The sequence below is a fragment of the Helicoverpa armigera genome, chromosome 1 (assembly GCF_030705265.1).
Source record: "Helicoverpa armigera isolate CAAS_96S chromosome 1, ASM3070526v1, whole genome shotgun sequence".
Classification (NCBI taxonomy): domain Eukaryota; kingdom Metazoa; phylum Arthropoda; class Insecta; order Lepidoptera; family Noctuidae; genus Helicoverpa; species Helicoverpa armigera.
This window is the reverse complement of record NC_087120.1, coordinates 3,143,457-3,168,932: the sequence shown is the minus strand read 5'-3', so window position 1 is coordinate 3,168,932 and position 25,476 is coordinate 3,143,457. Positions and strand designations below refer to the sequence as shown.

The 25,476-nt window shown below is 35.4% G+C and overlaps 1 protein-coding gene across 1 annotated transcript; it reads right to left on the bottom strand.

The window, feature by feature from the left end:
- Positions 1–411: 411 nt before the first annotated feature.
- On the bottom strand, positions 412–12,108 carry LOC110379460 (uncharacterized protein CG1161). The gene is made up of 5 exons (XM_021339132.3): positions 11,968–12,108; positions 10,200–10,324; positions 8,059–8,173; positions 6,898–7,023; positions 412–6,584 (listed from the first exon to the last, which is right to left on the bottom strand). Exons 1-5 carry the CDS (start codon positions 12,022–12,024, stop codon positions 6,438–6,440), a joined length of 570 nt encoding a protein of 189 aa, XP_021194807.1. The 5' UTR covers positions 12,025–12,108; the 3' UTR covers positions 412–6,437.
- Between the last annotated feature and the right edge of the window lie 13,368 nt (positions 12,109–25,476).

Genomic DNA, 25,476 nt, shown 5'->3' with positions numbered 1-25,476 from the left:
GCTTCGGCCCCACGTTCGCCTCCCATGTATGAATTAGAATAGTAGTATGTATGTGTCAATCATCAATCTATATTAATATTATAAAGAGGAAAACTTTGTTTGTTTGTTGTTTAGTTGTAATGAATAGGCCCAAAAACTACTACAGTTTTTAAAAATTCTTTCACCATTCCAAAGCTGCATTATCATACATATACTCGCAGATAATATAGCTTTTTAATGGTGAAAGAATATTTAAAATCGGTCCAGTAGTTTTTGAGTTTATCCATTACAAACAAACAAAGTTTTCCTCTTTATAATATTTGTATATATATTTTGAGAATAAATCTCAATGTACTGAAATGTTATTTTATTTCCACAATAACCTGTAATCCGATCTTTTAAGGGCTGGGTAAGTAAATTAAAATGACAAAATTCTTGAAATCACATTTATTTTGAATAAACATGAGTTGATAAATACAATCAAATGGGTATCGTTATGACCTACTACCATAGTTCGGGCATTTACAATAACGGTATGTATATTTCACAATATCGGTATGTATATTTCACAATATTTGCAGAAGTATTAGTTAAAAATTATCTTCGAATAGAAAACGGTTCAGGGACCGCGATGCTTACAATGTACATCAAATACAGAGTGCAGATCGCATTTCATATAAAATGCCTGGTAAATGACAAATTAGATTATTAATTAATACGTTTGCCCTACAATATCCACTGCATAAAATTATATGACAATTAATATAATAACTCTCGAATATATGTACATTATCAAGTATCTATCAATCATATATCTAAATAATATCCATTTTTAAGTGTGACGGCGCTTCCATATTTAAGTAGGTACATACAGTCATGGACACATAATTAAAGACACTGTTGGAATCTTAAATTGCTGCCGCATTTTATCTGTATTTCTTTTTTCTGATTGCTACTGGAACTTTATTTTCTATTTTAAAATATTTAAGAGGGCATTGTGAAATATTAAAACTAAAGACTATCTTCAGTGATCCTTCGCGACAAGTTTTTTTTCGCTTTATCCGAATCTCGAGCGGTATGAACCATAATGTGGCCTGGCCATATAATTAAAGACACTCCATTTGCTCAGAGGAAGAAATGCAAATTATTAATATTATTGATGGTACTTTTCTATAACAACATTCCCTACACTGTAACTAAGCATACTAATGAGTACTAATATTTGGTTTATTTCCTTTTACCTTAATGACAGCACGACATCCCTAAGCGTGCAAGGCGGTCAGTTTTGTTTTCAGTCGCTACGGGAATTTTCTTTCATGCTTCATAAAAATCTGTGTAAAATTGATCAATGTTTCATGTATGACTTATCGCCATTGTGTTTTCTGGCCGATCACCAATTTTTTTTTCTATTAAATTTGCGATGGGTCAAACCAAAACCGTCATAAGTTGCTCGATCAAAGAGTCCTTTTTACTACTCTTACAGTGTTTTTCAGAACTTTTCTAATTTGGAAAGCGCTAAGGACCGGTAAATTATGCTTAGCATATAACAAAATGCTATTTCTAAAATATTATAGTACTTGAATTCGCCTATTTTTAATAATATCTTTCTAAAAGATCACCACACCAAGTAGTGGAGAGAAGCCCCACACTATTACTTTTTCGCCTCCTATGTTTGAGAACTTTCTTAGTGTATTTTGGTTCCATCTCATGTTTTGGAGGCGACTAATTTCGATACATTATTTTAGAAATATTCGTATCCCTTTGTTTAATGAGAAAAAAATACATTTTTGAACACTTGTTAACTGCACCTTTCTCATTGGATAGAAATAGCCAACCACAGTATGGACACGCGGTGCTTTTCCAAAAGTAACATCTTCCGATACCCATGCCTTACAGTTTTTCCCGACCCGGTTGTTGTCTAAAAGTTCTGCAGACACAATTGTCGTCCTTTTAGCATCAGATGACTCCCAAAAAACCAGTACCGAATCATGTAAATGGTTCACTATTTGCCTATAGCACCGCCTTAAAGTCTGTTTGCGGACAAGTTTTCCTTGGGGTCGGTTTTGAGTTGTTCTCAAACCATGCCTTTTTTAGTGCCATTGATAAGAAATCTTTAATAATAAATTTATTACCATGTCCTTACTACAGATCAAGTGGTATGAATAAATCCGTATGTCAAAATATAATATTAAAAAGCCTAAAACATTTTACTTACCAGAATTTTTGTTAGGACTAAAATGAAAATTTTTAATGAAATAAACCGAAATTATTACCTAATTAGAGTTTTCATAAGTATTTTACTCACTTCTAAAAAAAAATATGGCAACTATTTGTATCTTTCGTTTTTTTTCTTAACTGGGCTTTAACTGTCTTTAATTAGCTGACCAGCCAAGTATCAGCTACAAAAGTTAGTGTTCATTTCCCATAGAGCTTTATATGTAAAGTATTAAAGAAAGAAAATATTTTTTGTCCTTAATTTAAAGAACACAATGTAATGTTTGTTTTAATAATTATTACACTACAGTTTATACCGTGCTTAAGCTCATGTCAGTACCATAACAATTTATTTCACTTCGAGTCGGGGGGGTGTCTTTAATTATGTGTCCATGACTGTATAAATGCAATAGATTACTAGTCTAGAGTATGACGTCATGTCTCGCTTTTAGTTACTTTATTTAAACGGCGCTAGTGGTTTAAAATGCCAATTTCGAGCACTCTGACGCAACACTGGGCGCTTGGTAACTCAAACCAAGGCGGACATAACGTCACAATCTAGACTAGTAACGCCACCTATTGCTTAAACACGGAAGCGCCGTCAAGTGCAAATTCCATTATATTGTATTGAATAGAAAAAGAGAAATCGGTTAAATTGGTGCATGCAATTCCAATATAGAAATGAGCAAAGGCTTGAATACAAACTCTACATCTAAGGCTGTTCTGGTGATCCGCTACTGAGAACTTAAAGCTAAACGCTAAAAAACTATACGCTTATAAACTGATTTATACTAAGGTGGCGGTTTTAACGCCTGTCGTATGTGACGTCACTCGCATTGGTCGACACGAGTCGTGCGAGTGTCAGTTAACATTTTCCTGAAAGGTTACGAAGCAAACAAAAATAAATGTTAATCTCAAATTGTATGTTCTTGTGTATTATTTTAGTAACTATTATCCTCCTGCCGTTATCATAATTTTACTGGGGGCGGCGGAGCAGCATTCTCATTCCATACTTTTCTATTCATAATAATATATATTGTCAGTGCTGTCGACACAAGCTACAGTTTTTGAGTCCACCACTCAAAGTTCTATACTGGGGCAGATCCGAGCCGACTATCGGACGCACAGCATGGCTTTCGGCCGGGGCGCAGCACTGCCACCAACCTGCTTAACTTCATGGCGCAGGTTATACCGGCAGTCGACGCGGGGGTTTTAAAGGTGCGATGTAAAGATCTTAAATAGATACGTCTGCTGAACTTTTGAAGGCCAAATCTCGTGTGATGGCCAATGCAACTGTTGGCACATACGACAGGATTAGATAATTTATGTTTAATACAGACCTCACCTATCCTGTCGAATAGATGGCAAACATTCATATAGCTCTGATACAATGCAAGTATATAAGAAATCTGTGATTCATAAACGATAATACTTTTTGCACATTATAAGAAACTTTCTTTTGAGTTTAAATAACAGTTGAAAGTGTTATTCTGTAGTTAGTAATAGGTTTATTATAATGTCCAAATAGTACCAGATGCATATAAGAGGTAAAATTGTAAGTATATACAATAAGTCAACAACTAATATCTTGACCGAAACACTTAAACAAAAACTATGCAACAATTTAATAATATCCTTTTACTAAAAATAACAACTTTTGGTGCAAAATATACAAATTAGTGGTAAAAATATCAATTCATCTTAATGTTCCAATGGCGGGAATTCTAAATATACAGCTAATTATGTAAAAGGAATCTACGAAAAAGTAAAAAAAAGCTACAGTGAGTTTTAGATGATTTAGAACCGAAATCCATTGAGGAATAAATATTTTGAACCCGCAATTATTTTCTGAGAACCGAACCGAAACCGAACATAATCATCCAGTGTTACACTAGACTATAATATTGATAAATATATACACTATTATATTAGCCAATCACAGTCCACTGCCGGACGTAGGCCTAACTGTATAGATTTATGAATAACTTTAAATAAACCTATCGCGTCTTACTTACATTAGAATTTACTCCGTCTTGCAAACGTGATATTTATTTTTTTACTAATATATACAGCTACCTTGTTATACTACTCGACAATATCAGACCATCGTATTGTTTTGGACACAAATCCAGGGATTTTCACCATTCCTACTGTACTTAGAGACCTTTAGAGGTCATTTTAAATACCCTAATATACCTAGGTGTAATATTAATTGAATTGAATATATAGCTTTATATTTAGTACTCAAATAGAAGCCACGCATCATTGTTAAACAAATCCCCAAGTAAAGCCGAAGAGAAAAAAGAAAAAAGCATTTTTAGAAAGTAACCGATTTGCATCATGGAAGTGGAAAAATATATTCAATAAATAAATAACAAAATCTTTAATATCAGATGCCAATACCATAATAATGTAAGTGACAAAAACAACTTTCCATGTTGGCTACTTACAAACTAAAAAATAACAGAAAACAGTAACATTCAATAGTAGGTTTGTCGAGCTGATTCTAAATCATGTAGGCTAATTTTAATTAAAACAAATTGTCTGGCACATGGCTTCATGTTGAGCACTTTTCTATGTATATCTATCTAATGTATAAGCTACGTACATATCGCTTCGAGGACCGACTGGCATCATTTTACATCAGCCACGCACGAAGCTGTACTAATCTACTTTCATTGCCTTATGCGAGGGAAAACGCACTAAAAACACCTCATATTGATGAAACCTGAAAATCTATTGTTTTCTTAACTATGATGTAATATAACTGCCTTGGTTAAGAAACCATAGCTACCTCCTTTTACTCTTAACTACGACACAATGCACTTCTATACTGTTTCGTGCTTACCATATACAAAAAATGGTGTAAAGATCCTTTCTACAATTCAAATTGAGTTACGGAATCGCTTATTAATATTATTACAAACACCGAATTGTTTAAATACGTGAAACATGGCAATACTACAATACATAGAGAATACAACGGCAATGTTGCCAGAGTGCTAATCACATCAATACATTAATTACGTTGAATTTAAGTCGGACTGTGCTAACATTCCTTGCCTTCATTTTGTACCATATCAGGTCGGGGCAGCCTATCGTGTCGAGGCTAGTGGCCTTATCATCAATACTATAATACTTTTAATATAATTAATTAGTACAATATAACTTTCACTAATCAGAACATCTTGTCTTTCATTTGTTTTTATTTTAGAGTCACATAATCTAACCAAAACTGGCTTTGATTATGCGTTAACTTATTCTATATCTTACATTATGTTGTTTGTTAATAAAACCTTAAGCTTATCCGGATATTTCAAAATGAGAGATTTATAATGAATCGATTAATTTCAGACCAGATTTTATAATTTATTTCTACATGAAAATTAACTGTGTCGAATCAAAATAGAGCACTACTGAATGGAATTTTAATTTTCCTGACGTAATCAATTTAATTTGGTTTAAACGTTAAATAATACATAAAAAAAAGAAATTAATCGCAATTTTTCAGTCATAAAGGATTATTCAGATGTAAAAGCTACAATGTAAATTTTTCGAAAGACTTACAGATAATATATTTAAATATTTAATTCTAGAAATGTTTCGTGATAGTAATATTTAATTGTATATAGTTTGCGGAATTAATTAATAGTCCTTAGCTTGTCCTCGAAGCTTCCCTTTAACACAAATCTTTATTTTTATTACCTTCATCGAACGGCGAGAGTTACAGGGCCCCAGTTACATTTCTATGTATTTATGTTTCAAACATTTACAGAAATCTATCATTTATATGCAGTGGATATGAATTTGCAGAACAATTACCTTTATATAGTATGTAATGTTGAATAAGCAAATTGTAATACCTAAATTGTCTACGAGATAAATATTAACCTACAAATTAATAAATCGCAGTCCCATTTCACAATATCATTATCAATAGACTAGTTTAATTATGAAGGAGTAATCTCTCAACTTCTTTAATAAATACATAGTTATTACAATCTACAAATATGTATATTTAGAAGCTGCTTATGCAGCTTAACAGCATTCGCTGTTCAATATTATACAGAAAATACTTCTTACAATTATTTACGCTCCTTGAGTCCACGCAGTTTGGTAGGTATCTTAGAACTAAGATTGGAATAATTACAAATTCGTTTTTTAAATATATGTACAGAATCTGGGGCCCTTTAGACTTGCTTACCTTAGTCTAGCTACGCCACAGATGAGGTATGAAGTGGATCCTAGTTGAGCATCGTGTGTCTATCGTAGATGTTACGGCGCTGTTCACGTACTTGACGCTTCCATTTGTCTTGTTGATGCGTCACCCTGTTCAACACGTTGCCACGAGCGCCCATCTGCTGTGACGGACCACCCAGGGTACTCTCGTCCTGTAATACATTGCTTCAGTTAGTTATTTGAAAAAAATATGGTTGTTGTTTAGACATTCAAAAAGAGATAGGCAAATAAAAATGTGTGTGTGTCTTACAGCAAAATTAATAATAATAGAAGACAAGAATTAAAAAAAAGTTAGACAGCATGCTTGATTTTTAAGCTGTGGTTCAATCTGGTTTGCAGACCACATAATTCTTGAACAAAATGTGAAATGTATTTGTGTAAAGAGACGCCTTACATATGGTGTAGTGTCAACGTAGCCAGATCTGCCAATCTCTTCGCGCGTTAAAAAAAATAGAATAATCTTACATCTTCATTGGTGTGCTCCTGATAAGAAGCCTTCGCTCGCTTGTTGATAAGAGGATCCAGACAAATAAGGAAGCCCATGTACACGACCAGCAACATTATGACCCAAATCACGATGATAACCACCACCTGGAATTGGGGTCACGGCATATTTAATCAACATACATAAAACTATCCTAACAAAATATTGAATACATATAGATTTTGTTGAAGGTCTTAGAAGCAGGGGCAAGACGGCGCAGGATTACGGCATGCATGGAAAGACTGTGGAGTCACCTTTTCTGTGATTGGCGAGAATAGACCGTAGAAATATGCTGACCTGCTGACCCATATATTCTAGGTCTCACCTTTGTTATGAAGACTGATAAGAACCGACCAGGGTTACGCTTAGATACCTGCAAGTATTTACACCAGGTGGATCATTGCGCCTAACATTTATATATTTTATTTGTAGGTTTGTTTGGCTCATTGAGTTCATCAGCTGATTGTAGAGAATGACTGGTTTCAACCTGATGTAAATAAGTAGTCCATACATACCATCCTGGATTTTATCTATTTCTTGACGGTTACGATGATGCCATGTATGATGATTTAGCAAGACATAATAGGAATTGAACCTGTCATCTTATTTGGTGCGTACAATTTGACTAATGCCTGAGGGTCGAACTCAAGGATTTAGCGTTGATCCCCACTTGTCGGCGACGCGTGATCCAGCTCCGACAGACATCAAACACTGTTCTACGCGGCACGACAATTACTACCTTGAGACTCGACTCCAGCGCTCAGACGTTGTGAGCCCGCGAGTGCCTGCCCGCGCGGCGGCGTCGCTGGAGTACTCTCACGGTACCCCATATAAAACATATCATTAGTATTGGAGAGGTGCTGACCCTGATGAAGTGGGGATCAACCATTGAATTATTGTTATGCTGTCAAAAGAGAATGCATATGATTGTTCTGGTGAGACTAAGGTGCGGTCCTGCGTGGGCGAATCAACGCGAATGCGAAGCGAATTCAAATGCACGCTGCGATGCGTCGTAGGTTGGTCACGTAGGAAACTTCAAAAGATATCGACTGATGACTTTGGTGTTTTTGCATGGTGCCGCTTCGCTTTCGCATCCAGATCGTTCACACAGGACATAAGGCAAGGTTATAAATTTGACGTACCTTTATGATAGTAGTGTTTCTATTTTCGTACTTGCACTCGCATCGGGGACAAAACTCTTGCTCCCTGCCCTTGATCTGATCAGCGACTCGCGGTAGAATCACTGACTCGCAGTTGCTGACCGAGAACAAACATAAAACATGGTCAATTTGGCTACAGAGTATGTAGCAAAGATTATGAAGAATATGTCTTCAAATGTACTGTAGGTGTAGTTTAGTAAAACAAAACAATTTAAATGTTCGCTCATTTATCGAGGAATCTACTGTAATCCTAGAAGTAGTTCCCACGGAACGCCAGCACAACCGCTGCCATAAGGAAACTCTTTGAAACACGCCCCAGCAATCTTAATTAAATCAAAAGCATCTGTCATTCTCTTATAACTACGTGGATTCATATCGATCGCTGTGGATTGCATAGCAAAGCATTATTACAGTCGCTGAACGTATAGAACACACATACACATAGTATTACAGACGCTCTCATCCGGCTTACCGCTGCATTCAATCAGATTCAATCAGTAAATTGCATTGGACCGTATTACGTTGCGGCTTTCATTACTAAAACCATGTTATTATTCCTCTGTTCAGTGTTTTGGTTTAATTAATATAAAGTAATATGAAAGGCTTTTAGCTTTACTAGTACCTATTGTAAATACAAAAGTACCTCTGTTTGTCGCATTTTCACGACTACTGAACCGATTTAAATAAACTATGGCACACATATAATTCAGAGCCTGAGAGCAAACCTAACGTTAATTGTCAAATTCAACGGCTTTTCAGGCAAAAGTAAGTAGGTAAGAGCAAAGCAATAACTGACAAAATGATATTTTCTTTTCGCATACAGCATACTAACAATGCAGTAAGCTATGTGAACACAATTGCAGTAGGCAGATATATTGAATAGAAGTACAGTAGCAGTGGCATAGAATCGAGGGCATACAAGATTATCTATCGTGAGTTCAAAAGTATCCTGGCATAACATACATACTATACAGAACTGCATGAGGACTAGTAGCACAGATTATATAATAGTTACTACGTAACAGATAAATCACTCCATACAAAAAAGTCCATACCTACTGTTATAAGCACCTACAAGTTCCCCAACTACCTACAAATTCCTTGCTGCGTTATAAAATGAACCTTAAAAGCTCGAGCGCTTGACTGTTATTCCAATGCGATAGCGCACAGTTCAGTGACCGCAACCGTGCCGCGGCCGTGCTAAGGGTTGCTTCTTACAATTTATTAATATTTAAGTAGGGAAACAAAGTTACGCTTATTTTAAGATAGCCTTTTTTAAAACTGAGTTTTAAAATAAAAAGTAATATCAAGTATATTTTTCTACCTACTTACACTCGAGATGTGTTTTGATCCACAAAACTCACAATACAGTTCATATAACTAAGTAGGTATCTTAAGTAAAATAAGTACCTAATGATCTCTGTTGTTAAAATCATAAAGTACCTCTAGATAAGTATTAATTTATTTAAAAAAAATTGAATTACTAGATAAGTTCATAAATATAAAATGTTTCTAAATCTTACAATAGTCGCATATAAACCAACACAACTCAAAATAATCCATCAGTTTGTTAGGTAGCTTAAAAAACCTAATAAAAACCAACAGCATAACATGCCACGAAATAAAAATAATAATATTGGAACGCGCGCGGTGCGTGTGACTATTGAAAGCCCTGAGCCGCGTGGGGCTACCGGTAACCCAGCGAGCGGTAGGCATTTATCGCGCGCAAGTACGTCGAGTGAAAGAGGCCTGCTAGTAGCACGAATACATACAATTTTTTCTCCCAAAAAATGTAACTATCTAAAGGTACATATTAATCGAACATGCCAGTCAGATTTGTCCAAATTGCAAAACTTTAGTGTCAATACTTCTAGAGGTACATGCTTCAAAATCCCAACTATCACACTGTCAAGAAGAAATCTATATCTCTGAGTCAAAGTCAAACTGTTGTCTGTGAAACTACTGACCCAATTTAAAGAATTATTTCAGTGCTAAGAAGCTAGGCTATCCCCGAGTACCATTAGCTATACATTTTCCAGGTACAGGAAGAAGTTCCCTGGTAAGCAGGTGAAACTCCAGGAACAGCTCATACATAGTATACCTACATCATGATATAAACTTACCATTTATTAGGTGGAACATTAGCAGACTTCATGAAGGGACTGCGGTCGGCTGCCGCTGTGTCGTTGAGCACAGCTGCAGGGCTCGGACAAACACATTTGCAGCGGTTGTCTTCATATGAATGATCCTGTAGTAAATATTGAAATTTTATTTATCTAGCCAACACGAGTGTGTAGTAAGAGTCAAAACACTTAACAATTACTTAGTATGTTGTGAGAGATCATCATCATCTGCCTAGCTTTTTCCGCACTATGTTGGGGTTGGCTTCCAGTCTAAACAGCAACTGAGTACCAATGATTTACAAGGAGCAATTGTGCCGATCTGAGCTCCTCAACCCTGTTATCCAGGCAACCCAATACCCCTAGGCAACATTGCTTGACAGACTTATTGGCTTCTGAAAACTCATAACAATGCCGCAAGATGTTCAAACGATGGCAAGGGTCTACAGTTTATTGAGCCATCCAATACACGGTTATGTTGGAAGAGATCAGTATCTGTTACTCCCAACTATGTTGGAGTCATCTTCTATCTACTGGATGCAGAAGATTGCCAGAATTTGAAATGGAGTGCTAATGACTGCCAGTCTCAACTGCTCAATATGGTGAATACTACAGATGGATGGTGGATAATCATCAAAAAAGACAAATCAATGATAGACATCCAATGGGCTCATGTTTAGAGTTTTTAAGTTTGAGAAACTGCTGCTCCTGTTTTTGAAGAGCTCACAGCTAGTTAAAAGTAATTCGGATCAATCAATCCGAAGATTAAGTAATGTTTGAAACAGTCAGCCCATTGACAGGTGATCATCTTGTAATGAGGAATTCTTCCATGTTTCAGAAGGCACAATAAATTGGTGGGTCCTGGCTTAGCTGGCTAGAAACCAGAAAGTCTTCCCAACAATCTTAGATTGCTCGGGTAATTAAGTCGAGGAGGCCAGATGTGTAGTCGCTCCACGTAAAATGCTAGTACTCAGCCGCAACTGATAAGACTGGATGGAAGCTGACTCCAATATAGTTGAGAAAAGGCTAGTAAGATGCATACTGCTATTGGTCTGCATTAATGAAATGCAGACGGGAATGGATGTGATTCTTGTTTTTATTTGTTGATTCGAGAGTCCAGTTTGTTACAAAGTGGCCTGGAAGCTGACCTCAATTCTGTAGGGAAAAGGCTAGGAAGATGACAACTTGTTATATGTTGTCTTGTATCTCACTGATTTTACCTTGAAACCTATTAATATGCTCTCTACATCTTGTTTGAATCTGTATTCAAGATGACTCATTATTAATTCTGTACCATCCTAAGAAAGGCAAGAATGACTGGGCCCCTCCCTTATCCAGCTAAAACTCGAGCCTCGAATATTCCAGGAACCCACCCTCCTCCCAATGCAGATTTTATTGATTTTTCTACTAGATAGATAAATACTGATAGAAAAAACAGACCCAAATATACTAGAATGGAATATTAAAATTTGTTCACCAGTTAATTGTTAAAATAGTGAGCTAGATACATAAAACTATTGACGAACGACAGAGATAGTTTGCTCAGTGTCGAAATCATTGATCGGAAACTGCAAATGACAAAGATGCGCCGATGCGCCGCAGATGCAGTTTAGGAAAAACTCGGGCTATTCAACAAATTATTAAAAGTTTTCGAAAGACGCATTTCTTACAATGATGATTGAAAGATAAAAGCCATAATATTTAAGAGATAAGGTATTATAAACCAAGTACATATTGCAAAAATAAATAAATAGATGATAGTGGTACTTACAGAGACAGCAAGCGCGCAAGTCGCGGCGCAAATCAGCACGATGAATCGAAGAGTCATCGTGGATGGTAGTTAATAACACAATATGCAATGAAAATCACAACAGCAATGGTTTTTACCAGAATTATTCAATTAATTCAACACCACAACAGGACTAGCAGCAAGAAGCCATTTTGTAATAAATTGGCGTATGAAGTTACCAGCTGTGAAAATTGGTATTGATTGATTGCCTATAGTTTTTTAAGCTGGAAGCACTGAAATGTTCGAGAAAGATCTCCTGTAATGCAAGGTTTTTTAGATTTTATAATAATTAATGGCTCATAAAAAATCATAGAACATTTAAATTAAATTTTCGCAATATAACTCCTCACTTCACATTTACGTATGAGAAGAAAAGCCTAGTGTTTGAGTGTACTAGTGTTTTAAGACATAACACATAGATGTCGCGGAGCTCGACAAATATGTTACAAAAAAGCGAGTTATTTAAAAAAAAATATCTTTCATGTTTTTCTAGGAAAAGTTCAATACGTATTACAATATGTTCCTCCTGCAGTTCATCAAAGCATATTATTTTAATATGTGTGCAAAACTTGGATGCTTTGTAAGTTGGTTTCAATTAATTTTCTTGTCACGCCAGAAGATGTCTCTCACTGTACCTAACTAACCGGTTATAATAAATGTAATAGGTACAATAAATTCAAATTAATGTGTTGGAAATGGGCGTAATTATGGTTTAATCAGTTGTTTTTGTCACTAAAATATTGTTTTATTATTGGATAAAAATGCAATAGTAATTTGAACCATACAACTACAACTTATCCTGCATCGCGCAAGCAGTGTTCGCATGCACAGTGAACATTTATATGTATATCTTGAAAACGAACACAAACCAATCTAATTGAGAACCTCCTTTTTTAAATCAGTTAATATACAGAACCTCTTAACATTGCCATTAATCATCAGTCGACTATTTAGTACTGTTGAAAATTTTATATAATACACAAAGTCCTCAAAACCAAGATTCTCTTATGCTCGATTTTTTTGCAAAAGTGTACCTATTAACAACTTATTTTCATGACATATTTTAGTCGTCCATAGATTTACACTATTGTCTTACTATTAACTACTTACTAAATACCTAATATTATTTTGTTGTACCATTTTCACTCGAAAGGATCAAAATGGTTTGTATGACTATTCGTGAAGTATGATAGGCACGCACCACGTGCATAGGCAACCACGACGCTAGTCTGCTTGATTTTTTATATTATTGAAAATAATTGCGTGAAAATAATTGCTTAGTTTAAAAATATTTGCTTGGCGAAATCTTAAGTGAGCTAATCATAGCACGGGACGTGGTGCACGCATAATCCTCAACATAGTCTCCCGAGTGTTCGCGACCCAAAAATAACAGCATTTACACAAGCCAATAGAGCAAGCTATAAAAAATTAATTACATTTTTAATCTGCAAAAACGCGAAGTGAAGAACGCACGTATTTGACGGATGTGAAATCGCTGGAAGCGACAAACGAGTTTTTATTGCTCCTAAATGCATCCAATATGCAGGACGAACGCGAATTAAAATGTTCAGTGAAAGATTAATTTGTGTTTGATTTATTTTTTAAATAAACTTGAAATGTAAAATATTAGCGACTTACATGTCTAAAAGCACTGCCGTAACCACAACACCCAAAAAGTTTTCAATGAAAAGTCTCATCCAGCAATTTATTGGTCTGGCAACCCTCAGTGGCCCGAGGCGTGCACATCGGGCCCTAATGTGATTTTATAGAGTCCATAGGATGCCGATTAGATGGTACTTGTTGGGGTCGCATCACTAATTTAATTTTATAATTCACTGTAATGTATCTTCTGTTACAAATCGGTTTCTTGTTCGTAATTGACATCGGTCAATTTGATTGTAATTTTGTGTGGTTGATTTTACTTTCTATTGTAAAAATTGAAATTATTTTCAGTTATCCATTTAAATACTTTTGCCCTAAGCTCCAAAACACCGGGCGTGAGGTACCTATTTACCTAGTGTTTTATTCATTATATCACCATAAGGGGGATTGTGTACCATATCAAATGATTTGTATGTAGAATGGTAAAAAACTATGCCATTCAACATTTTTATATCGGAAAGGAAATATCAAGTGTTGCAAAATCATTAGCATTTCATTAAGCACGAAGCACTAGTTGCTGAATACGACAAATAAATAAAAACGTAGGTAATTATCGAAAGGAAAATAGATCATCACGCATCCAACTATAGGTACTATGGGCACTATAGTGTATAAAAGCACAAGTTGACTTAGTTATCTGTATTTTTACCCGATTTTTTGTATCAAACATATAGACAAGGGCCCGATTCCCGAAGTTAATAATGACAAAATCGAATAGAAATTGAATCTCAATATGATCGCAATAGCAGTTTTAACCATATCGGGCATTCTGCTTCTAATATAAGACCAATCGTAATCCAGCGACATTCGATTGGTTTGCGATTGGTCTGCTATTTTGGCGATTTTGGTCTATAGGTACGGTAGTTTACTCTACAATCATGTTGCAATCGTAAATCATTTGCAGACAAAATGATTCGTTATTGAATAACAGAAAATTATGAAAATGTTTATCTCAAAGAAAAAATAGCGGAATGCCACATACGCTTCAATCGTAATCGAGTCGTGATTAGATCACAGTCGAATGTGAATCGTATGTCGCTTAAGTAAAATTAGGAGAATCGGGCCCCTGGTGAGTAATACTGATAATGACGATAGATATAAATGAAAGGAGGTTTTATATATAGAATGATAGTTTAAACCCGTTACTGCAGCAACACACACGTGAAATACACCGAACAGTCACCTGTGTCGGCCAAGAAACTTACCGAACGGCTCCCGAGGCGGCTGTACAGCGTTACAAAGTTACCTTCGCGGGACGATTCTAATATTAATGCACATTTGAGGGTAACTGTCACGAAGCCTGTAAGTACTTGCGCCCTTAATCACAATAACAATAACTGGGAGGCTACAGGATGGTGTGTAAAGCGGTTTTAATTGGAGAATTTAACGCAAAATTGGTAGTTTTAGATATTTATTTATTTTATTTTATTAACGTCAGCCAACAATTGTTTACACATTACATTTTTACAAACTTGAGTAATACATATAAAAGCGCGTGTAACAATTTCTTAAAGGCTAACACCACATGCAAAGAAAACGATAATAATTTTTTTATTGTAAAAAAATAAATAAAAAGTAGTAATTTGGTTCCCAAAATTGCAGGAAAGAAATTAATAATTAAGCAAAAACGATTACACATTCAAAGACGGATTGAAAATGATTACAATAGAATAAAATAAATTTTGAAATAATATCAAAATAACATTATTAACAATTGAATAAATATTAAATTAAACTAAAAAAAGCTAATAAACAATAAAATAACAATAAAATTAGCCATTTACGATTTATGTTCTAACAATTGTGTTATCCACAATTACTCGACAAAGTCCACTGGTATAAAAATAAGATAAATAAATAAATCGTTTATTTGCATTAAACATGGTATACAAAGGTGTTAATAATAATACAGCGCATGAGACTCAGTAGGTACAAGCATGTTTAGCTAAGATGAACATAGCACGCAAAAATTTTAGGTAAACTAAACTATTTAAGGCATTAACATTTAAGTATAATCCATAAATTCTTTTAAACCATAAAAATTACATTCCTTCAACCATTTATATAATGCAATCTTCAAGTCAAGAGGCACCATGTTCAGTTGTGAAAGTGATGACGATGTTGATGAATTGAAGAGAGGTGATGAGTAGATAATTTAAGGATGTAAGCCGATCCCGACTTGGGAAAAGGCTAGGCCGATGATGATGCTGATGAATATTTAAGCTATGCGCAGTATTCTTAAAATTGATATGGTGTAGGTCTACATATTTTATAATAGATGTTGAATAGAAGTTTGGTTGGTGTTACTTCACAAAAATTAAAGATTTTGGGTGCGAATTAAGTAATTAGTCTTACTTAATATCTACCTACAAGTGAACTCATTATAATGGTATTTCTTTATCAATATTCGACGCTGAACTTTGTGTTTCAAACACTGATCAAAGAAATAAATAAAAAACTATAAGCTGAATTCAAAATAAACAAGAATTTTATTTAGGTATTGCAAAGGCCAAAAGTTTTCCAGTTTTCCAAAAACGGAACATCCTGTAGTCGTTCCTCCGCAACCCTATCCCAGAGGCAATTATGAAGCCGAGTGAACTGCAATCAAAAACGTAACAAAACCAAGTTTAGTCGAGAAATGTTCTTTAATATTTCATAAGCTATCGAATTAGGTAGCATGTTAATCACCAGATATTCAACCCCTTATAATTACGGCAAAAACAACGGTTCTAAACGAAAAAGCTTAATCTAATTTTAATTTTAATAATATCAAACCGCCTGGGATGCTTCGGATTTCCTCTCGCTTTGTTGTTTAGATCTACGAAGTAAGTACCTACTTATTTTCTGGAAAAGGTGCTCGCTCACACCTATCTAGGATCACTTGTTTTTCTCCTAAGTATAAGTAAGCTTCTACGCAAAGCCACGCTGACCACCGCAAGACCGTGACTCTCAATTAAGTGGGCAATTGTGTTGGTAACAAATATTGCCCCTCTTAAAGAACTTAAAACCCTCTCAAGGTGTTACGGTAATAAAAACTTTTTTCACGATCACTCAACAAGACACCAAAACTCTTCAAACAAAAGAAAAAAGCCATCTGACTCAATTTATATGACGTCTTTCAATTACCTGGCATTTAACACCGTCCACCATCCATCTCAACTCTAACTTTAAATGAACATAATATTTTAAGAGGAAACAGATCAGTATAACAATCCATCTCCTTTCTCAGCTGCCTAACACACTCTATTGCCGTGGCAATTTGTAAAAGTTAACTCACTGTGTGCCAAACTTAGGGAACAGCGACCATTTTGGGTTGACACCTTACGGACTATTCTTGTGCTCTCGAACAGGGAGTGATTGGTGTCATGTGCGAAGCAAGGGAGCTCAAGTAAGAATGGCCAGAAAGAAATGATGATTAGAACCATTTATCATTTTAATACGTACCCCGCCCTTGTTAATAGGGTGTTTGGGGGATTAATAGACGTAACATTATTTTCATTGTTAATTTTGCGGGTTTGTTACATGTAATTTCGCTGTGTTGGTCATTCGCAATGAATTTATTATGAACCTATCTGGTGGAGAAAGGGTTAACTTTAATGTAGCTTTGTTTCTGTTTTAAGAGGAGAATTCGTTAACGACATCAGTACTGGTTATGTTGTTATGAAAATATGTTCATGTAGAACATTTTTATACTAGCTTTATTAGTTCAGCTTTGCAATCGAGGCGAAATCAATTTAAAGTAGTACAGCTGTAACGCAAACACGTGTGTCAAACTTATCATAAGAAAAAAAAATGACTTCCATCGAGTTCTTACGTAAAAAAATACTAGCTCATAGTCCTAAAGAGACTCGTACCTACTTAATTGCATTCTAGTGCCAGTGCAATTTTTTTTCGCTACTATTCTAATTTCTAAGAAAAGTATCTCGATAATGGTCGCTAATGGATGGCAAGTAAAAATAATTTGTTTTACATTTAAAATAATATAGCCCCTCTTCAGGGTAAGTTATGAACAAAACAATGCCACTTAAAGAGATTTCTCAGACCTCCACAATTAAAATACAGCAAGGACTCTTTACTAACAAGTAAGTAGGTACAAGTATTATTGTAAAAAGCGACAATACAAAATTCTAAAGCTAAAACCGTAGGAACACTAAACACATATTTCTGATGGTTTATGAAACATGCAAACGGTATTCGTGCCTTGTATTTTATACGACATTTTGTCATCTGGCCACCCTTGCGGAACGTGGTTGGAGTGCGTAAAACGCAGAACATCTAGTAACTTATGTATCTGTGTTAAACTTTTGTTTTTTGTACATTGCTTCAGGTTTTTTTGAAAGCATATGGAGAATAAACCGGGGTGGGGCATTACACGTTGCAGTTGATAAGTTAGAACTGTAGTTGTACAGGACTACATAGGTACAATTTGGCTTAGTCATCATTCTCCAGCATTATCAAAACTACATTAGATGCAGCGTCTTCTTCATCCATAATTGTCTTTCTGACATTTACATAGTGTTAGAAAGAAAATCCATGTATTTTCTTGGAAAAATGATAGTTAAAGGTATTCCAGTGCATGCTGTTGAAACTCGGACGAGGCTCTGGCGACCGATTGGCAATTGTACCTGTGACTAGCATACAGTACCATAGGATAGGTAACTATTAATTGCCCCACTCGGAGGTTGGCATCAGCATCTCTGAAACTAAGTAAAAACATCCCCATTGCACTCAACCTGAGCTCATATTATCACGAATGCCCAGCGCGGTGAGTATGGGCAAATTTTCCAGCTGGAGGAAGGCAGTAGTCCAGCAGTGCACGTCTTACGGCGAAACGGTGACTACGAGCTTGTTCTTTACGAAAAGTAAGTAGGTAGAGGTATAACGTAAATATAATAATTTAGAGTAAGAAACACATTATAATCTAATCAAATGGATATTATTTTTAACTATTTAAAAAACAGCGATGAACATCAACTTTAGCAATCGACAGATACATGACCCATAACGTATTGGATATTCAAAATCAGTGTATGCCAAACATGTGTCTCCGTGCATCGCATCTCATAATACCACTAGTTATTTACGACATATGGCCATAAATATGTTATTATCTTCGCGTGATAAATACGAATATAACGTGGACGGACCGTGATTTTAGTACAGTTTAAATATATTCTCTTGTAAACAGATGTGAAGCTATGTACTAACGTTTGTGACAATGTCACTCACACACGCATGTGCTCGATGCACGACACTCGGTACTGATAGCACCGATAGCGCCGACGAAAGCTCGTCGATGCACATGCGTGTACGGGTGCCATTTTTACGAATTTCAGTAGGTACTTTCACAACTGTACATCTTTGTTCTGTGATTTTAGTTTTCAAAGACTGTATTTTGTTAGCGAGTTCAATAACTACAAGAACGAATGGGAATTAAAATCTTTGCGTTCTTTTCAAGGTTTTGTAAAGATCGATAAGCTTCTATTTAATAGTAATATCGTCAACAATAACACAACGCAACACATTGATCAAGCGTGGTGATTAACGCTCAATCCTTCTCCGTGTGAGAGGAGGTCAGTGCCCAGCAGTGGGACGATAAAAAGGCTAATGATGATAATCGATACAATTAACAGGACAGCTATGAATGAATAATAAGCATATTAAATTAACTGAATGTTTTAATGAAAATTATACTAATCAGAAGTTCCTAGAATACGCTGAAAAATTTATGAGCATTACATTTGAATTTTTGAATCTATTTGCCAATAATTTTGCATTTCTATGTTATTTCTAAAAAAGATTCGTGGTAATATGAAAAATTCAATTTCATATTTTATGAAAGTGATCACTGACACTTAATTTTAGCATTAAATTCAGTCTTACAAAGAAGTAGGAACTTAAGTTTCTTCCGAATATCGATGTCCGATACCAAAAAAAAAGAAGAAGGCGAGAAATCGAACAATTCCTCCGAACTAAAAATATAGTCCTCACTTTGTCCGTAAGTGTAATAAAACTTTCCTATAAGCTTGTTTACAAGCAAACCTATTTACTATTTATGTACTGTAAACGGGAGGACAAAGGAAGTAGCCACATAGGACTGCACTGCTGCTATTCAAACTTGGGTTCGTGCGCCGAAGTATGACAATGCTTCAGTGTACGCCGATGTGAATACACCTTTAGGTACGGTTGTCGGGCCGGTAAGATGCTGCTTGCGTTAAGTCTTGTTTCTAGCAGGTGTAATATTTTTTTCGTAGTTATATATAAGGTATGTAATTAAGTGATTCAGTGGTATCTTTACATAATTAGTTATGGTGAAAACAAATTGGGATCTAGTGTGTTTTTCGTTGATGGTGGTTGAGGTCAGAAAATTTAGTTAATTAGCGTATACGTAGGTAGGTATGTCTTCATTGTGTATTGAAAGATTTAGAGTCACAATAATTAAGAAGTATTGATTGTGTTAGATTCAAGATAGACAGCCAATCTTACATAGTTCACCTGGCTAGATGGCTGACCACGCCAGTAACTGCTTTTTCAAATTAACGATGGATTAGAACCTAAGTACTATTCAATTTTAGGAGCTCATTCACAAGAAATATTTGAGAAAATTATTCATAAAAGGCTTGTGTCTCAACATAGACTGGATTCAAAAAGTCACTAAAAACTAACGTGTCTCCTAAAGCTTACCAACGAGTAAATCCAACATCCAACTCGGCAGCAGCATCTTAGCGGCACCACCAACCGTTATTGTTCCCAACGGGGCTCCGCGCGAAATTCAGCGCACTACGCCAACACACCTACACTTTGCAAACTTTATTGCTCACAAATTGTATGCATTATTTATTTAATTTGAAAGCGAAGAAACCCAAGCGCGATCATACGCCTCTGCGCGGAATGAGGGCGAGAGAATGCAAAAATATAAATAAGTCCGCTGTTCTACTGTAAAAGGTAATGCTGTATTGTTTTGTTTGTTGCGATTTTTAAGGGCTTTTATTGCCATGGAGTACAGGAACTCGTGGAACCTTTGTACTGGGTGGTAGTTGAGGAAGATATGGAATCTGCGTTCTGGGTTCACAAGAGATAAGTTGCACCTGTCAGCCTGGTGGACTAATTAAACAAATGGAAACCTAACTCAATGTTCCATTTTTTGGAAATGTGGGCTCAGTTTTGTCGTAGATACTGTATTTGTTTTAACTATGAGAGTCTATGATAATTCAACTGTTTTTTGACAGCTGTCAGTTTTTCAAAGGAAAAACCGTTGTTTGGACTGAATGACAGCATCTCCCAACTATACAATTCTTGAATTATGATTTGCAAAATTGCAAGTGTACGTTTAGTACCTAATGGCGCATTGATACGGAGTTATTGGACACATGATCAAAGATTTCAGGAATACCTAAAAATATAGTTGTAAAATACTAAAATTACTACAATCTTAGAAAACGGTTTCAGGTTTTAATTCTTCCCCTATAAAACGCAAAAGAAAAAACTTCCCCACACGTTTACCACTTTATACCCGTCTACTTCCCACTGCAGGTTTCCCCGTATATATATTAAGTGAAATTGCTTCGTTACCTACAATAATGAGTTAGTTAACCGCAGGATTGTTTTGATACAAACTTGCGTTGCTGTAACGAGCGTCATTTGTCTCGGTCGCGGCAGCCATCTTGGGGAGCAAATACTGATGGACGTCAAAAGCGTTTGGGCGAACTGTTTTGGGTAATTTTTAAAAGACTTTGCAAAAGGAAGCAGGTTGCCAATTCGGATGTCAGTTTTTGGATAATTAGATGGTATTAGAGAGAAAAGTAAAGTTTTGTTATTTTTGCCTCTGTCTGTAATTTTCCCAAATCAATTTTGTGCAGGATTAAGATTCTGATTATGCATTGTAGCTTGGTGATTTTATTACCATTTCTTGGTCCAAAATATATTATTACTCTACGTTTATTTAAACGTCTTCAACAACATTGTAGGCACTAATACCTATCGTTGCATTTTAATAATGTGTAAGTATAGCAACATTAAATAAAAAGTCTGTGATTGCACACACACAACAAAATATAGCCAATAATATACCTTCCAGCAATCCAGCAAATTCTTTTGAAAAATATTAAAATGCACCTAAAAGATTAGTCTCCCCAGAAAACAAAACATTGTTCCAAGCCAATCTTGCAATACAAACATAACATTTGATTGTTATTGTATTCACAACGTAATTCCTTGTTCTTCCCTCACCTATTCGCATAAAATATAATCGCTATGCAATTTCTTTGAAATAAAAACAATGAGATGACTTTGAATTGTTGTTTTAGCCAGATGGTGGTACTGTACCAGGTACTAGGAGTAGCTTACAATAGTTATCAGGGCAGTTATAGATTGAATCCAGGAATCCATTGTTACCGGCACGGATATTGAGCTCTCGGCGGAAGAGTGGGGATCGCTTTGCGCACTGTACACAAGGCAATAAACCAATAAATCGCTTCTGCGCAGGTGAAGGTCAGGGCTCAATATCCGTGCCGATAACTTTATGAAGAAATGTCTTTTTGAACTTTAACTTTTAATTATATCACAGCCTAGTAAAAACTATAAGAATATCCATAAATAACAAATACACAGAAAATAACCAAATGGTCAATCAAATGACCATCTGCAAAAAAAAGACAATGGGTAAGTCCGTCATGTAACAGTCAAAATGTCAAAACAGTCCTTAAAACCAGTTTTTTTACATGCTAGCAACATTTGACGTCCCGAATCAAAACAAATGATGCACAAAGCCATGGAAATCAACGATGCACAACATAAACATCACGCCGGCCCATAAACAATAAGTTTCTACTTGTATGAATAACCCCTCGAATCAAAAACTCCAAGTAAAAAATCATACTCATAATAATACATCGAAATATGATGGGGAAGGCGCACCAAATCAAAAAATCACCTAATAAAATGTTGCTATACAATCCGCGACTTTATTACAACAGAATAAAGTTGGTAAATAGTGGTGATCAATTTTTGGGGTGCGCTTATAAAGTTGTAAAATTCGGTGTGCATTTCTGAACATATGGATCCATTAAGCAGGTTTAGAATCGTTAGCAAATTAATGTAAACAATACTTTAGTTTGCCAGATTTTGTACTGCAAGGCGGATTTGTTACAATGCTGCATATTTTTGATTTTCCAAGCATATTCGTTTCATTTCGCTATCCGCTTTTGATCTCTGGGGGAGTTGCTTCACAAGCAGCTGAACGATTATTTGTTTCAGACAGTTGCACTCTATTGTCGTACAATACAATTGGTGTAAGGTGGTTGAATATGTTTTACACTTATTCTACGTATCAAATACACTGGGTTATTTCTATTTGTGACGTGTGCTGTCAAAGATTTAATTTCTTTCTTTCCGCAGAATATGCTAAAATACCTAACGTGAAAAGTTTCCCTAAAAACTTTTCTTACATATTTGTTGCATGATCCGTTGAAGTAAATAAATATATCTATAACCAAGTAAATTCTTTTATGAGGTACTGAAGATTATTTGCTCGGTTTTGCTAAAATTAGAAGTAAATCATTTTGTTTACCCATTTAAAATCACACACTGACATCAATCAAACGATTACACATCCTCTCTTAGACAACACGAGAGAAAGAAAAATCGTCAAGTTCGAGTCAACGAATGTGCACCAAGGGTTCCGTACCTCATCTATAAAATCATGTTTATTGTATGTATACTCTCTACCATGAAATATTTATTGTACTCTAGTTTTCAACATTTTTTACATAGATATTTACAGAACTACAAATATATTTACAATAAAAATTAAAAATATCCTAGTTAAAACCTCAAACTAAGCAGCGTTAAACATTCTAAAATATTTGTTGTTACATACCTATCATCTATGAAAATTTCAGCTGTCCAATTATCACCGTTCATGTTATACAGCCTGGTGATATATGTACGAATGGACTTCGAAGTCTCAGTATTAGGGTCCCATTTTCCCTTCAGCCACGGAACCTTAAAAACAAATAACACGTTGGCGTATTCGTAAATTATAAATAATGTTTCTGCACCAAATGCGATTCTCGTGTTTTAGTTGCGCCCCGAAAGCGATGCTCACTTATCTGAGAAACCTGTCTTGTGCAAAACCTTTTTCCCCGTGATATTGTTATTACAATCATAACAATAGAACGCTAATTTTGTGTGCGATATTTAGAGTTGCACACTGAAAACTTTTACACACAGGTACACCGACTATTTGTGTTAAAGTTTCTAGTTTTGAAGTCGACAGTTTTTTTTAAACAAGTTTATTAATTGTCACATTTAAATAACAAAGTAAGAAGTTGTTTTAAGACAAACGGACGTTTTTGTTGACGGTAAACTTGGGCCTCAGTCGGTCAATAGTTTGTTTTGGCTCATAAATCAGTATGAAGATGAATGGTAGCACGCACATTGTAAAGATCAGGTAATTAGTTGGTATCAGAACTGTGATTGAAATGAAGATTTATTTAAAAATCAATAGTCATAGGGTCAACTGTCGGTCAACTATTTAGTCGGCAGTATGCAGGTAAGGTTAGAACTGTACTTGAAATAACTTGAGCTAAATGTGACGATGAAATTAGCACTGTCATTTATGAGGCAGTATGAGGAATATGAAGGGAGTGTGAAGCCACACTTGACTGGGTTAACTTGGTTTAAGTTTAGCGATGCCTAATTGTGAAGCCTTTTAGAGAATATATTTGGTACACTTTGAGTAGGTATTCTGATTATTTGTTTTTGGATTTCATATATAGGTGAAGCTATTTTTTGATGACAACCAAGTTGATCTTTTCAAAAATTACGGCATGAGAGTTTTCGTCTACTTTCTAATAATAGGAATGCTTTTATTTGTTTATAAATAGCACGTATTTTCTCGAGTTGTACGTACATTTTAGAAAACGCTACGACGTAGCGCGGCGATATGTCGTGTGAGTCAAATAAAATACTACGGCGTAGCGTTTGCCACGGCACTAAAAAATACTACGCCGTAGCACCAAATTAATTCGTCACTATTTCAAAAACTGCCCTTAATATTTATTTTAATCGGTTTAAACAAATCCGCCGCTCATCCGCCTAAAGGCAGAAACGAAACGTCACAGGTTCACACAGAGTAATCAGATCAGGGGCACAAGTGAAATTGAATCGGCACCGACTTGACCCGCTCAAACTAACTGCCAAGCTAAATTATGCTTAATTCTTTTTCATTTAGAGTGTAAAATCCGGTGAAAAATGATTGAACAACGCGGTAACGAAAAACAGATTTAATAGCTTTAGTAATAAGGTTGAAATTACAATGAGGGTGTTAGTGTGTGCTTAAACAGGGGTGACCGGTAGATCAATGCTTATTTGTGTCTAATAGGAAAAAAACAACAGATGTAGGCATTTCACGGGTATAATAATGTACTTAGTTGGATTTTTATGGTGCCTTTGATCTGGTGCGGTCTCCGTTGGGTTCTGCGCGAGTAGCCGGGGTCCCTAGCGAGTTTATTGTTTGGACACCAATTGTATGGCTAAGAGACTCCTGATGTTTTTTCGTGTGCAGAGTTTTTGGACCTTTATGGCAGACGTATGATGTTACAGAGGACTGTTGACATCTGACAGTTGTGTCTTTGATCAGCAAATCTGGTTGTTAACTTTTTAGCTGAATTTATGAATTCACATAATTTTAAATTGTTGAGAACAACCAATTATTTCTTACGATTTTACTCAAAAAATTTTAGCCCAACTTAGAAAATACAACTAGAGATTTACAGTAACTTTTTTTGATAAGTTATGTAAGCAAACAAATGAGCCCTAAAAGCACAA

Bases quoted from the DNA above. Each gene is read 5' to 3' on its own strand.
- LOC110379460 (XM_021339132.3), bottom strand. From the start codon at position 12,024: ATGACTCTTCGATTCATCGTGCTGATTTGCGCCGCGACTTGCGCGCTT. The intron at 8,174-10,199 runs GTAAGTTTATAT...GTTCTCGGTCAG, and splicing joins AATGTTCCACCTAATAAATG to CAACTGCGAGTCAGTGATTC. The intron at 7,024-8,058 runs GTACGTCAAATT...CCCCAATTCCAG, and splicing joins GAAACACTACTATCATAAAG to GTGGTGGTTATCATCGTGAT.